Here is a 13616-nt window from a genome sequence, read left to right on the forward strand (position 1 = left end):
TTCCTGGGACGAGAAGGACATGGAAGGATATTTTGGTTGTTTTTTTTTTGTCGCAAGCCCTGAAGGTCTTCCCAAGTGGCTTTATAGGTAGGTGGTCGTGGTATATGTCATGAAAGACTTTCCAAGGCTCAAGATTGAGACTTGAGACTGAACAAAGGAGTTGCCAGGTGACTTTCCAAAGTTCAAGTACTGATAGACAATGGCGGGGTTGTTCTTGGGCTATAGTTGTTTTTGTATTAAATCAACCCTCTCAACTTTTCAAGGTTAATTAATAGTCAGAGCTGGATAATAGAATCCAGTGGACTTGGCCGATAGCTCAAATATAAATGCTCGTCTGATCTGATGCATCATGCATGCAGAATTTTCACCATTTATCCTGGCGGCATTTAGAAATGCAGACAAGTCTCAAACGATCCTTTCACATGAAGAGCTGAAGGTGGACATGATAGCCCGCTTTCTGTACTACATTATCCAATCAATTCCGAAAGTCCCAAACCCCCAACCGACAGCTACATATCTGTGACTAGGAATGGTAAGGATGCGCATTGGAGAGGAGAAGATGTGATGTTTGTGTAGATCTTTGGCCAGTAAAAGAGTAGCTATGTATGCATGTCTGAATATTTGGGTATGCTTGCTTTTTTCTTTGCTTACGACGTATGCTTTGGCCTTTCTCACCGCTGGGGAGGTTGATCATTGCTGGGATGTCACGTAGATCATGTTCTCCAACTTATCATGTTCTGCCATATAACCTTATCTTCAAACTTTTCAAGGAGTTGATTCTGTAGACTGCGTTTTTGTCTTATCTTTATTTTATGATATCCTCTATTTGAGACATAATGCAGCCGTCCGTAGATTAAGCTACTAATACCAAGCAATAGATCAGAGCCTTGTAACCCTGCAAATTCCATGACCTGATTTCTGGGAAACTTGGGAAATCTTGTCTGCACATGTGTCACTTGTACATATATCATTTCTGGATGTGACAATGTCGCGACGGCATAGATAAGGTATGTCGAAAAGAAGGGATAGCACAGCATCCATGGATGTAAGAAGCCTTAAACTGCATCATTCACCCACAACGTACAGTATGGAGTAGCATTGCTGCTGCAGATGAGATCGTGGACCCTAGAATAAGTACTTACTCTGTACGGAGTACTCCGTAGCTGCAACGCGGCACAGCGCGGACGTTTGAGACCTAATTAGTTCAGCAGATCCGTCAAAGACACGAGTCATTTCCTGGACTTGTGTTTTACCTAGAGAGGTGCCTATCGACTAGTCGGTGCTAATTAACTAGTTCATCTTGAAGTTAAGTCGATCAGGATCCATAAGTCGTACATGAACGGAGGCGGGGCCTGAGTGGATCTTGGTTGATTTCAGTCATGTCACGTTTTAGGTCACTTCGGATACGGAGTGTTACGGATGATCTTTCTACATGAGAGCCATGGTTCTGTTTCGCCCTATGGAATTACTGGCTCGTGCTCTCACCAGGTTCATGCTAGGTATCTAATTAAGCGCTTAAACAAGTTTATTCATTTAAAATGTAGAATTTGTCTTCCTGCGAAGGAACCTTGATCTGTAAGGGGGAATGTATCATCTTTCACTTGGATCTGACGGCATTTAACCATATGATATCAAATCTCAAAGTTGGGCTCCTAAAACTTCAAACGTGGGTACTTGGAAATCGGTAGATTCTAGTGGCAGGCTAGCTCTTGGTGCGGGACCGCCTCGAAAGTGTATATATAACAGAAGTTTATATTTTGATGTACGTGTGTACTGATATATCTACCGAGGTAAAACCGACCCTTATTCTCCCGACACAACGAACTCTTGGTCTAGTGAGACTGATAGCGGAACTATCACTTGAAACAAACCAATCAAAGTGACAGTGATGGTTTGATATCGTGTCAGGTCAAAACATACAAAGATGCCTACTAAATCGAGATTTTTAGGGCCCCGGCAGTTCCGGGCTAGGGCTCACAAGTGACATAGTGAGATCATTGGCTTACTAGTGCCATGTACCCACTGCTTCATCAAGTTTTGTTTGCAGCTAGTAACTCGGCCTAACCTTACTCTGTAAAATGTTTATTTGAAGAAGGATGATGTTGCCGAGGTCTTCAGGTTCTTATTGATCCTGCATACAAAACCAAGATCTGTGAACTTCAGAATATTATCAAACGCTTTTTTCAATTAATCTTAAACTCAAATTTCCTCCAATATCAACCCATTTCTCAGGAATTGCGTTGTTTACCCACGTTAGAGACTTATAAAAGTCTTTTCTCCATACTAGAATCCCCTCCCAATTAATAGTGAATATGGAGCTATACTCCGTACTCCGTCCTCCGTCCTCAGGTAAAAAATGTCTCCGGTGACAATGAACTAAATCCACCCGGAGACTCCAATGCCCCATCCGGCTTGAATAGGCACTGCTCTGGTTGGCTATGTATCAGCCGTCCAGTACCGACAGGGAGGATCGGGACACGATTGTGGTCAGCCCTGAATAGGTAAATTTAGTTTAATGTTCCTACGTTTAAGCCTACTGTCAAGCCCCTCTTTTTCAAGGTTTCCAATTTGATATCCAAACGAGATCTGAATCCTGAACCTTACACCCGGACATTTTCTCGGCATTTCGAACGCATCCACCATGCCCAAGCGTCCTTCCAGCTAGTTTTTCTGCGTCTTGACTCCTGAGTCTAGACACTTTATCACACTGACGATCCCTATCATTCGCTACTCACTCGCTTGGCATACTTCTTCGCCTCTTCGAATAAGGGACGCTAAAAAAGCTAAAAGTGTGCCCCTGGAAAACATGGACGCGGGTCGTTTAAAGTATCGATATCTTTAGTGCTGCATGCCAACATCTTATTTACTGGTTGTCCATGCATCCTCCGCCAGAGGAGTGTTTCACCTACCTCGGTATACTACTTGATTACACTCAAAATGGGTGAAGAAGAGCAACGGTGTCTGGCTGTCCAGATCGTTGCGGCCGTTTTAATGCCAATTGCAGTCATTTCGGTACTCCTACGATGCTATGTTCGTCTTGTTATAGTGAAAGCTTTCGGATGGGATGATGGAACGATGGTGCTTGCAATGGTAATTATATACCAACTGAGTTCAACCTATGAAGCCTACTAATTTGATCATAGTTGTGCTATGTCATGTTCTGTGCATGTGAGATTGGAGGCACCCGATATGGAACTGGCTATAAGTTTGAAAATATCGAACCGGCGGACGGTGTAGTAGCTATGAAGGTACCGATGCGCATTCTTTTCATCTATAACTACAACATCTAACACTCTGAAGTATTGGTGGCTCTGCGAGATAGCTTACTGCTTTGCCTCTGTCTTTTGCAAGATCTCCGTCTGCGTTTTCCTTATGCGAATCACTATCAAACGAATTCATATCTGGATCCTTTACCTTGCGATGGTTTTCACCTGCATCGCCGGTCTGATATTCATGTTTTTGATGCTCTTGCAGTGTCATCCAATCTCTTATTTTTGGAATCGAGTGTTTCAAGATCCTACAATTCCAGGATACTGCATCAGTATCGATGTGATTATCACTATGACCTACGTTTATAGTGCTTTCTCGGCTATGTGCGATTTTACTGTTGGGATTCTACCGATCTTCCTTGTCAAAAGCCTACACATGAAAAAACAAGCCAAATTGGCTATTATTGGAATTCTGAGTATGGCCTGCATGTACGTTTTGGCTTCAAAAACCACGAGATGCTGAATGAGCTATTTGACTGACAAACTTTTAGTGCTTCCTGTGCTGTTATTATTCGTATTCCCTTTGTCAAAACATTCCGAAGTAGTAACTTCCTATGTACGTTTGCGACGGTCTTCCATTTGATACGACATATAGCTGACTAACTTCCATTCCAGTCTCCACCTACCAAATCGCAATCTGGTCCAATGCCGAAGCTGCTCTCGGTATCACTGCTGGAAGTCTTGCAACCCTCCGTCCCCTCCTACGCCACTGGCTCGGAACGAACAACGACTCAGATCATGAATCCGGATTCCCTCGAACAGGCCACTCATACCCATTCGGAGGTAGCAACCAAAATCGTGGAATGCCACTGAGTTCGATGGACGGGACCAAGACTGGAAATCCCGGACTGAGACCTGATATGCTGGCAGTTCTCACGACAAATGTGGAAGGTCGACGAAAGACGGCAGATGTCAATTGGACATCTACTTCCAGCTCAAATAGTAGCGAAGAGGCGCTAACCTCTGTGAAAACCCACAGGAATAGGATTGAAGTGGGCGTGCATCAGACTTTCGAGGTCACGCAGTCTGCTGCAGATCGGGATGTTGTGGAAGGGGGTTCTTATCCCTTATCTGGTAGAGAACATGTATAATAGATAAATATTTTTGTGTACATACAGCACTAAATGCTGACGACTTTCATGATACAGAAAATTGCTCAGGTTTGTACGTCATATTTAATTATCTTGGGAATATGCATGAGAAGAGGCCAGAAGGTGCCACCATGAATGAAGCCTTGCAATATGACTCGTAGATCCAGGTCTCGTTCATCAAAGACTAGAAAAAAGGTGCTTTGGCTCCTACAAATCTTCATGCACAAAATCCTCGCAAACATCTTCGTTTGCCCTTTGTGTTCTCTCGTAGACTGACCAGGCAATACGTGCACCCCCTTGTGCTTCAAGAGTAATATCTCGCTCATCGTTACCCCCAATAATCCCGACTTCAGCACCGAAGCTCTCTCGAACAGCGCGACTGACCAATGACCGGTCCTGTACATTTCCAAGGATAATTACCTTTTTAATGCTTTCAGAGTACGAAGCTGACCAGGTTAGTTTGATTGAAGCGATATTCAGAGAATGTCACCAACCTTTTAAGCGCTCAATGAGGAGTGTTAGAAACTCTCTCAGCCATTCCACATACGCAGCCTCCGCATCTTTGACATAATCCCAAGAAATTACAGCTACATCCTCCACATCTCCCCGACCCTTGATGGTGACAGGCCATTCCTTTATTTGAGCTCCATCTTCCAGTGACTCCCATGTTTCATGTCCTATTTGCTCTTTTATGCGCAGTCTTGAGTTGGCCACTGCCCAAAACATCTTTTCCTGTGCTGCTCCATTCTCTGCAAGCTCCTCGGGTATATCTTGACCACTGGATATGATCTTTCGCATGATATGCTGGACAATATATTGGCCTCCCATCGTATCCATGGTGAATTTATTCTTCTCATATGGTACACCCCTCATTTGAACATCAAAATAAGATAAGCCATAGTCAATGATCAACGTTGGTTGAGTTCCCCATGACTTTTCCAAGGGATCACCAGAGGGGCTTTCGTCTAGAATGTGGTTATACATACTGATCATCTGGTGGGGAGTCCACATTTGGTATGGGAATAAACCAGCCTCATGAGCCGCCTCACTAATAGCATGGTGGGCTACATGCTCGAGGAAAGTCGGGAAAAGAACATAGGATGATGTGATATCCACTCCACGCTCTTCCATTGACACTTTCTTCAGAACTTGAAACGCCTGTAGGAAAGCTGCTTTGAGTTCCTCGGATGTATTGATCCTTAGCTCTGTTTCTCCACGCAGGTGTGGACTGCTGAATGGCCTCACCAGTTGATCTACCATGAGGAATACAGGCATCAAAATATACCTATTGAGTAGATCTATTTCAAAATCCCCGAGCAACACTAGCACCATCTCCACTGAGTAGAGGGTTACATCCGAAACAACTGTAGAGATACTAGTCATGAACTTCTTGAGCTTTGAAAGAAAGCCTGCAGGCTGGTTCAAATGGGGAGCACTTTGACGAAAATACTCCCATCTCATTCTCATCATGGTTTTGCCATACATCGCAGTGTCGTGATCATTCCCCCAAACCAGTACTGTGGCAATTTTACTGGTTTTTGTCTGGGATTCAGCACAGACAGCTGTTCTGTCGGTACGATTAGCATGAATCTAGGAGTAGGGAATATATGGCTGTACATTGCATCGATGCCAATATTAATGGCGATCGGCGCTGGGTTCTCTTGATCAGTGCATGTCGCATAAATAAGGTTGAGAAATGTGAACAGAAGGATTAATTTCTGGAGAGCCTTTAGGATTGGCATATCCAATTCCACTAATCAATTTTGGTCAACTGGTCAATCGAAGTTCAGAAGTTTCTCAAGCTGTTAATCCACATGGGAAGATCTAACCCTGAATGGATTAGCGCCGATTCGACATCGACCGAAATCTATCCCGTTGTCGTATTGTGCCGTTTTAGCGCCCTTTTTCTGCCAATACAGTCTCCATAATTACATCCGAAAAAGGAATAAATTGATACCTATCATAGCCAATTAGAATCCATGATAGCTTTTCCAACAGCCCTACTACTACCAATGGTCAATATCATTGGCTAAGATACTAGTGGGTAAGCATTACTATTTTATAAAAGCGGTCTGAGCTAATAGCCAATGATAGCTATAATTTATAGTCCACTTTGGTATACGCTAAAACGGCACAATACGACAGCGGAGGGAATAACCACTTTCCAGATTTCAGCTTAAAAATTTGAGAAATGAAAAGGAAAAAAAGCACAATCCCAGCATTTATCGTGAGAAGATAATTGAAAAGTTCACACTAAATACCATTCATTATTAGTTATTACCGGGGCTGATCTTGGGATAATTTAGTGGGCTTTCAAGGTTAAAATCTGATGAGTTAATTTTGGTACCGATCTAAGAATACATGTAGAAAAATGACCGGTAAATTTTTGACCCTAGCCAGTTCCATTTTTGTCTATACAGCTGTGATGAATACTAACTGGAACTAAAACAACTCCTATTATAATAAATTTATAATATCTCCAGTCTGTCCGTTCTTAGTTTTGATTTTCTTATAATCCAGGAGACTACCACTTAATCACGTTTTTTGATGATCAAAACTGCTCCCTGCATAGCGACTTTAATCGATTCCTTCCCTTTCTCAACTCCGGCTTCCTGCTGAAGCCTTTCAATCATAATGCGTGACTTTTTAATCACATCATTCTCAGTACTGCAAAGATCAGGATGTGCCTCGCGCCACCGAGTAACCGGACTCGTCGTCGCAGCTAACAGCTCAAAAGTATCCAGATTCACCTCGGTGTTATACGCGAAGAAGTCGTCAGCAGTATCCCAATTCTTCCTGAAAAACGAACCCTCGTCAAATTGTGGAACTGGCTGTTCCAATGTCCACGGGAGAAGGAGATCGGCATATCGATTACGAGTCATTAAGTTCCCATCCGTAAAGAATGGCGACAGATCTTCTTCTTCAACCACATCCAAAGCAGCTTGGATAGCAGCAGCGTTAGGTACGGATGTATCAAGGCGCAATCTCCCACTGACCCACAATGCAACACTACCACCGGGCTTAAGTACACGAGCAGCATTTAGCCAGAAGAGCGACATATCGAACCAGTGTGCAGCATTTGCGGCCGTGATGAGATCAACGCTGGCATCTTGAATTGGGGGCGAGAGGTTCGCGCCTTGGTCTTCGGCCGTGGCTACCTCGAACCGGATTGGTTCTGATGTTGAGGTTTTGCCGCCTAGGGATCGGGCTGTCGCTATCATGCCCACTGAAGGATCAAGTCCTATCGCATGGGTGAATTGGGTGCCGATAGCACGGGCGACATTGCCGGGGCCACAGCCTAGATCTAGTAAAGTTTCCAGCTGGCCGCCGGTTGAGGTGTGATGGTTTATGACGGTTTCATAGAGACTAGGGTGGTAGTCTGGGCGGGCTTGGGCGTAAGCCTTGCCTTGTTGTTCATTGTATGAGCTGAATGTCTTCTCTTTTGTGAAAGCTGAAGCTGGGGCTGAATCCATTGTCTGATCCCTGTTTACTAATAATGCGGAATGATATGTATAGGGTTCCAAGGCTAGATACAGAAATTAAAATGTTGATTGGGGAGATGAAATCCGACTGAGGGGTGATCTGAGCCTTGTCCCCAAATCCAAAATCCGAAATCCGAATCAGTCAGCAAATCCTTCGCTGCCTAGCAACAGTAGGATGTCATTGATTTAAACTATTTTCTTTTACGTAAAAAGTCTATCTTGGTAACTATTCCTAGCTTTACATCGTAATTGATAAATATTTACTCCGTACGCAATTGACAATCAATACTAACCTTAATATTTACCGCTTGAACCTTAGAAATGTACCAGGTACATCTATTAGACAAGAGGGAAAATTGTGTTAAATCGTATAAGTTCATAAATAATTCAAGGTTGCAAGATATTATGTACTATATAGGTATTAAGTATCGATCATGGCTTTGTAGCTGGGAAATTGCCAGTACCAAGGATATCTCCATTTTCAGGATCACTCTTTTGTGCGCGGTCGATGCGAAATTGCGAAGTCTGGAAAAGTCGCGGCATGCTCGTTTGCTCAAATGGAATACCCTGGACAATCATCTTGGCTAACTCCTTCGAGGACAGCCAGATGACAGGCATGCCGTGACCGTTAAGACCTGCAAGAATAAACTGATCGTCACAGCCAGGGACCTTGCCGATATGTGGGTTAGAATCGTAAGAATAACCCATGACACCCGTCCAGATCTGGTCCACCTTGGCGTCAGAGTTCTCCCAGCCTCGGTAGTTTTTCTGCATGTAATCAATGTAGTAATCCTTTGCGGAATCGATAAGCACGCTATCATCCACATTGTTGTACCACTGATCCCGGTGGGGGCGGAACAGGGAAGAAGCCCCTCCCACAATAATGCTGCCATCGGCGCGAGGGATCATGTACGAAAGTACATTGTCTTCGGTCCGGTGAATGTAGGAGTTGTTGAGTAGCGGGGCTGTCGCGCCCTCTGGAATGGTGATTCGACAACATATTCCCTTACAGGGGATGATGTTTGCCTTGTATTGTGGAAGAAGGCCCGCAACATAGGCATTATTGGCGTAAACTACTTTTCCTGCGTGCATCTTGCCACGAGGAGTCTCAATGATGAAACCTCCTTGCGGGTCGGCTGTGATGGTGGTGACAGGAGTATGCGTCTGCAGGTTGACGCCGGCCGTCAGGAGGGTCCTAATCAAGTGCATGATGAACTTGAAAGGGTACATTGTTCCAGCTGTAAAGCTGGCACAGGCTTTCGCACCTTTGACTCCGGAGATCTACTGACTGTGAGTGGTATACCTCATGGGAGACTGTTAATGGATCACTTACCCCCTCCACATTGTCACGGTCGGTGTGAAATATAACGTCGTTCATATACTCAAAGTTATGAGCTACCATGGAGTCATAAACCTCTTTCGCCTTTTTGGCAGCATCTTCATTACACCAAACATCGACTGATCGAGCGTAGGTAAAATCACAATCAATGTTTTCATCTTCAATAGTCTTCTTCAAGGCACGCAGATTGGTGATTTCGAATTCAGCAATCTCCGCACCAGCATCTGCGCCGGCACGATCGATGTAAGTGGGAATGTGGCCATAAAGATCAGGTCTCGCGTGACCGCCATTTCTCCCAGTGGCACCAGAACAGGCGCCACGAGCCTCTAAAATGGTAATGGAACTTTTGCCATGGTCCTTGACTAGATGATAGCCAATTGCCACACCTGCATAGCCTGCGCCAATGATAACGATATCACTGTGCTCGGGTAATTGCTCCGTTGATCGATGGTCTTGTAGATCATCTCTGTGGTGGGTTGTCCAGAAGCATTCGCCAAGGAGGGTGGAAGGGAAGCAGGGCGTTTCAGTGCGCCCCGAAGACATGATGGAAAGATAAGAAGATACCAAGAATCAAGGGAAAAGTTTAGCGAAGCTTAGTTTCGAAAAAAAGTAGAAATGTAGGAATATTATAGGTTCAAAAGCTGCTAATTTATTGGCACAGCTTGATAAGGAATAGTGTAGATAATAGTAATACCGGAATTGACTTACTCCATTTAGAATGAACGGCCCGTTCCATATATTGGCCCACCCAGAATGTAACCTTGGATATTCCTTACTTAGAAACGGGGCACTGTATAGTTAGATATGAGGCAATTGGGGTAGTTCCACTTTGGGGTATTGCATGGGGCAAAATTGACAACTCAGCCTCTAAACCAACAATATCAATGCTTATCTCTTCAACTGTTACGAACACCTTTGCAAGGATCAGGCCTCTCATTTGTCCTTATCTCCTGCGCCTAGAATATTCTAACCAAATACATGCATATTGCTAGATGCACTAATGATAAGCTATCGAGGATTTATGCCTTGTTAGACAATGCTGTGTAACGATAACAGATGAGATAGTCAGGAGGCGAGATACAAAACTTCTAGAAACCCATCTTTAGAACTTCTCATCTCTCACTTCTCATCCGTCCATCTCTCTCTCTCTCTGGTGTTCACCGATATTGAACAACCATGTCTCATTCCATTGGGACCCCTCTGTCTGAGGGCAATGGAATTTCTAAGATCGATGAAAAGGTTCCCGTCTACAGCACGGAAATCAAGAATAGCGATTTGGAAAATGCCGTCGAACAGCTGGGTGAAATCCAGAACTTCGAACAAGGCCTCAAGCAGCGTCACATTCAAATGATTGCCCTGGCTGGTACTGTCGGTACTGGTCTTTTCTTGAGTTCTGGAAAGGCCATCGCAACTGCCGGTCCTTTGGGAGCTTTCCTCGGTTATGGTATTATCGGTTGTGCTGTTTCCAGTGTTGTCTTTGGTGTTGGTGAGATGGGATCTCTCGCTCCGCTCAACGGTGGTATCATTCGTTACGCAGGCCTCTTCTGCGACCCCGCCCTCGCCTTCGCCGATGGTTGGAACCAGGTTTACGCAGATATCGTCTCTATTCCCGCTGAAATTGTCGCCGCCTCTGTCATCGTCGAGTTCTGGATTACCGTCAACAATGCCATTTGGATTTCTGTCTTCAGTGTTCTGATGCTTTCAACTGCACTCATGTTTGTTCGTGTCTACGGAGAGCTCGAGTTCAGTTTCTCCATCTTGAAGATCATGCTTATCATTGGAATCAACATTATGGCTTTGGTCATCACCTGTGGTGGTGGACCCGATCATCAGTCCATTGGCTTCAGGTACTGGCACAGTCCTACCGGTCCTTTCGTTCAGCATCTTGGCGTTGCCGGTTCCCTTGGTCAATTCCTCGGATTCTGGCAGACTTTCAATAACGCTCTCTATGCTTACTCCGGCATCGAGAACATTACAGTTGCTGCCGCCGAGACTCAGAACCCCCGACGTGCTATTCCCATGGCTGCTCGACGTATCTTCATCCGTATCTTGCTCTTCTACGTGTTGACCATCTTCATGGCTACCCTCTGTGTCTCATCCGCCGATGAACATCTTCTGCGATCCACTGGTACTGCCGCACGGTCTCCCTTCGTCATTGCCGCCCGCGCTGCTGGAATCAAGGTCGTGCCATCGATCATCAACGCCGTTGTCATCACCTCGGCCTGGTCATCTGGAAACTCTACACTGCTCGCCGGATCTCGTATCTTGTACGGTATGGCCGTTCAAGGCTTCGCTCCCAAGATCTTTACCAAGCTCAACCGCTTCTCCATTCCCTGGGTCGCTGTCTCTCTCTACGGTGTCTTCATGGCCCTTGGTTACATGACACTGCAAAGTTCGGCCAGCACCGTGTTCAGCTGGCTCCAGGATCTCGTGTCCATTGCCACCTTGGTCAACTGGACTATTATTTGCGTGACCTACCTACGATTCTTCTACGGATGCCGGAAGCAGGGTATTGACCGACACAAAGAGCTCCCATGGGCAGCTCCCTTCCAGCCCTGGGGTACATGGGCCTCTTTGATTTTGTTCATCATTATCTTCTTTACTGGTGGTTACTCTACCTTCATGCACGGCCATTGGGATACTGAGACCTTTGTCTCCTCTTACTTCAACCTACCCTTCATCCTCCTCGTTTATTTCGGTTACAAATTCTGGAAGAAGACAAAGATTATCCCCCTGGAGGATATCCCCATCCGTCCCTTCATTGAAGACTTCCAAAACAACCCCGAGCCCGAGCCGGAACCCAAGAAGGGCTGGCAGAAGCTAAATATTCTTTGGTCATAGTCTTGCCAGGCTTGCCAGGCGATCAAAATTTATTTCTTACCTAGCAGTGTTAGCTCATCAATTGATGAAGAAATGAAACAATTCCGTGTCTAGTATCTTATTGCATACCTATAAAGTTGTAGTGATAAATAATCATATTGTTGCATCCAGGACTCTCATTAGTGGTCAGTTTCACAATCAACCCTTGGAAGACAAAGTATGCTGCCCGCCTGGGCAGCCCTGGAGGTGACCTAGCCCTGGAGACATCCATGAATACTCCAATCGTCCAAGAGTATACCTAGGAATGTAGATACCATGCACATCTTGAAGCCAAAGCATGAACCTCTCTTGGCAGAGTCTTATCTCATGTCGTTCTGATGGTCTACTTCTCAAAACCTCGATACCACATAGTAGGTAGGTAGTGACTTCCTCAATTCATGATTAGAACTGGATTCAAACATTTAACAGGGCATGGCTTCTCTTATCTACTCTGCAGATCCGCTGGAACTTCTCTGAGTCACATAATCCGGCTTCTCATACGACTTCAGATGGACATCAAGGTACTCAAAGGATGCCGGGCCGGTACTTCCAAATTAGGAAGTTGGACCCACATACTATTTCGAGTCTAGGACCATCTCATCACCGGCTAGAGCTAGAAAGAAGACAGATCTTTCTGTGCGGGGATAATAATTGGGGAATCATTGATCTTCTGATGTTTGGCAAGTCTACTCATCCTTCCTATAACGTTTACAAAGCCAACAGCGTCATCAATTACTCTGTTTCAATCTAATCAGAAGCTACATCCACATCATGACTCAAAAGCATGTTGTCTTCGACGTAGTCGGCACATGCGTCTCCTTCGATGCCTTCTACAACTGCATCAACCGAGTGATTGGCGAAAAGCTCCTGGCTCAAAATATCACAGCTCGGTCGTTCGGCTTCTCATGGATGACAGCCGCCGAGCTAGAATTCACCTTCCTCTCAATCAGTGAGCGCTACAAGCCTTATAAAGAGATAATTACAGCACTATTTTATCGATCACTGTACATGATGGGAGTTGAGAACCCCCGCGAGCTAGTAACAGACGCCGAGCGCGACCAATGTGTCCAGGGCTACTCAGAACTGGAAATCAGGCCAGGGACCAAGGAATGTTTTGCCAAACTGCGTGATGCAGGTTTCACAGTCTGGTGTCTGACAACTGGCGACACTAAGCGTGTTCGTGGGTACTTTGAGCGTGGTGGAGTCGATATGCCGCTTGAGAACTTCATTAGTTGTGACTCTCAGGGTGTTGCTAAGCCTGCGCTTGCAGCGTATAGACCTGCTTTTGCACAGTTTGCGCCTGAGGATGCGAAGTGGTTTGCTGCTGCTCATATGTGGGATGTTACTGCTGCTGTTAGTATTGGGTTTCGGGGTGCTTATTGTACCATTTATGAGAAGGAGTCTTGTGCGGAGATTTTCGATGCGCAGTTGGATGTTGTTGAGGATTCGTTACCTCTCATGGCGGATAGTATTGTGTCTGCTTCCCTTTGATGTATTTGATGTTTCATGATTTTACTGGTAATAGAATAAAAAAGACATTAATAGACATTCCAAGATTCGCAGAGAAAGAGAAGAA

The 13616-nt window shown here is 45.0% G+C and overlaps 6 protein-coding genes across 6 annotated transcripts; 3 read left to right on the plus strand and 3 right to left on the minus strand.

The window, feature by feature from the left end:
* Positions 1 to 2937: 2937 nt before the first annotated feature.
* Positions 2938 to 4360, plus strand: N7495_000802 (putative integral membrane protein; the record flags this gene model as incomplete). The annotated part of the gene is made up of 5 exons (XM_057203472.1): positions 2938 to 3090; positions 3144 to 3248; positions 3301 to 3698; positions 3761 to 3825; positions 3885 to 4360. 5 exons carry the CDS (start codon positions 2938 to 2940, stop codon positions 4358 to 4360), a joined length of 1197 nt encoding a protein of 398 aa, XP_057067545.1.
* A 207-nt stretch (positions 4361 to 4567) lies between these two features.
* On the minus strand, positions 4568 to 5635 carry N7495_000803 (uncharacterized protein; the record flags this gene model as incomplete). The annotated part of the gene is made up of 3 exons (XM_057203473.1): positions 4568 to 4756; positions 4781 to 4806; positions 4855 to 5635. 3 exons carry the CDS (start codon positions 5633 to 5635, stop codon positions 4568 to 4570), a joined length of 996 nt encoding a protein of 331 aa, XP_057067546.1.
* A 1256-nt stretch (positions 5636 to 6891) lies between these two features.
* Positions 6892 to 7833, minus strand: N7495_000804 (class I SAM-dependent methyltransferase; the record flags this gene model as incomplete). The annotated part of the gene is made up of 1 exon (XM_057203474.1): positions 6892 to 7833. The coding sequence occupies one exon, from the start codon at positions 7831 to 7833 to the stop codon at positions 6892 to 6894; it is 942 nt and encodes a 313-aa protein (XP_057067547.1).
* Positions 7834 to 8274: 441 nt separating this feature from the next.
* On the minus strand, positions 8275 to 9724 carry N7495_000805 (NAD(P)/FAD-dependent oxidoreductase; the record flags this gene model as incomplete). Its single annotated transcript, XM_057203475.1, has 2 exons — positions 8275 to 9123; positions 9176 to 9724. 2 exons carry the CDS (start codon positions 9722 to 9724, stop codon positions 8275 to 8277), a joined length of 1398 nt encoding a protein of 465 aa, XP_057067548.1.
* Positions 9725 to 10357: 633 nt separating this feature from the next.
* Positions 10358 to 12022, plus strand: N7495_000806 (aromatic amino acid and leucine permease; the record flags this gene model as incomplete). The annotated part of the gene is made up of 1 exon (XM_057203476.1): positions 10358 to 12022. The coding sequence occupies one exon, from the start codon at positions 10358 to 10360 to the stop codon at positions 12020 to 12022; it is 1665 nt and encodes a 554-aa protein (XP_057067549.1).
* A 789-nt stretch (positions 12023 to 12811) lies between these two features.
* N7495_000807 (putative 2-haloalkanoic acid dehalogenase) lies at positions 12812 to 13531 on the plus strand (the record flags this gene model as incomplete). The annotated part of the gene is made up of 1 exon (XM_057203477.1): positions 12812 to 13531. The coding sequence occupies one exon, from the start codon at positions 12812 to 12814 to the stop codon at positions 13529 to 13531; it is 720 nt and encodes a 239-aa protein (XP_057067550.1).
* Between the last annotated feature and the right edge of the window lie 85 nt (positions 13532 to 13616).

The sequence above is a fragment of the Penicillium taxi genome, assembly GCF_028828555.1.
Source record: "Penicillium taxi strain IBT 34144 chromosome Unknown utg000001l_segment0_segment0, whole genome shotgun sequence".
Lineage (NCBI taxonomy): Eukaryota > Fungi > Ascomycota > Eurotiomycetes > Eurotiales > Aspergillaceae > Penicillium > Penicillium taxi.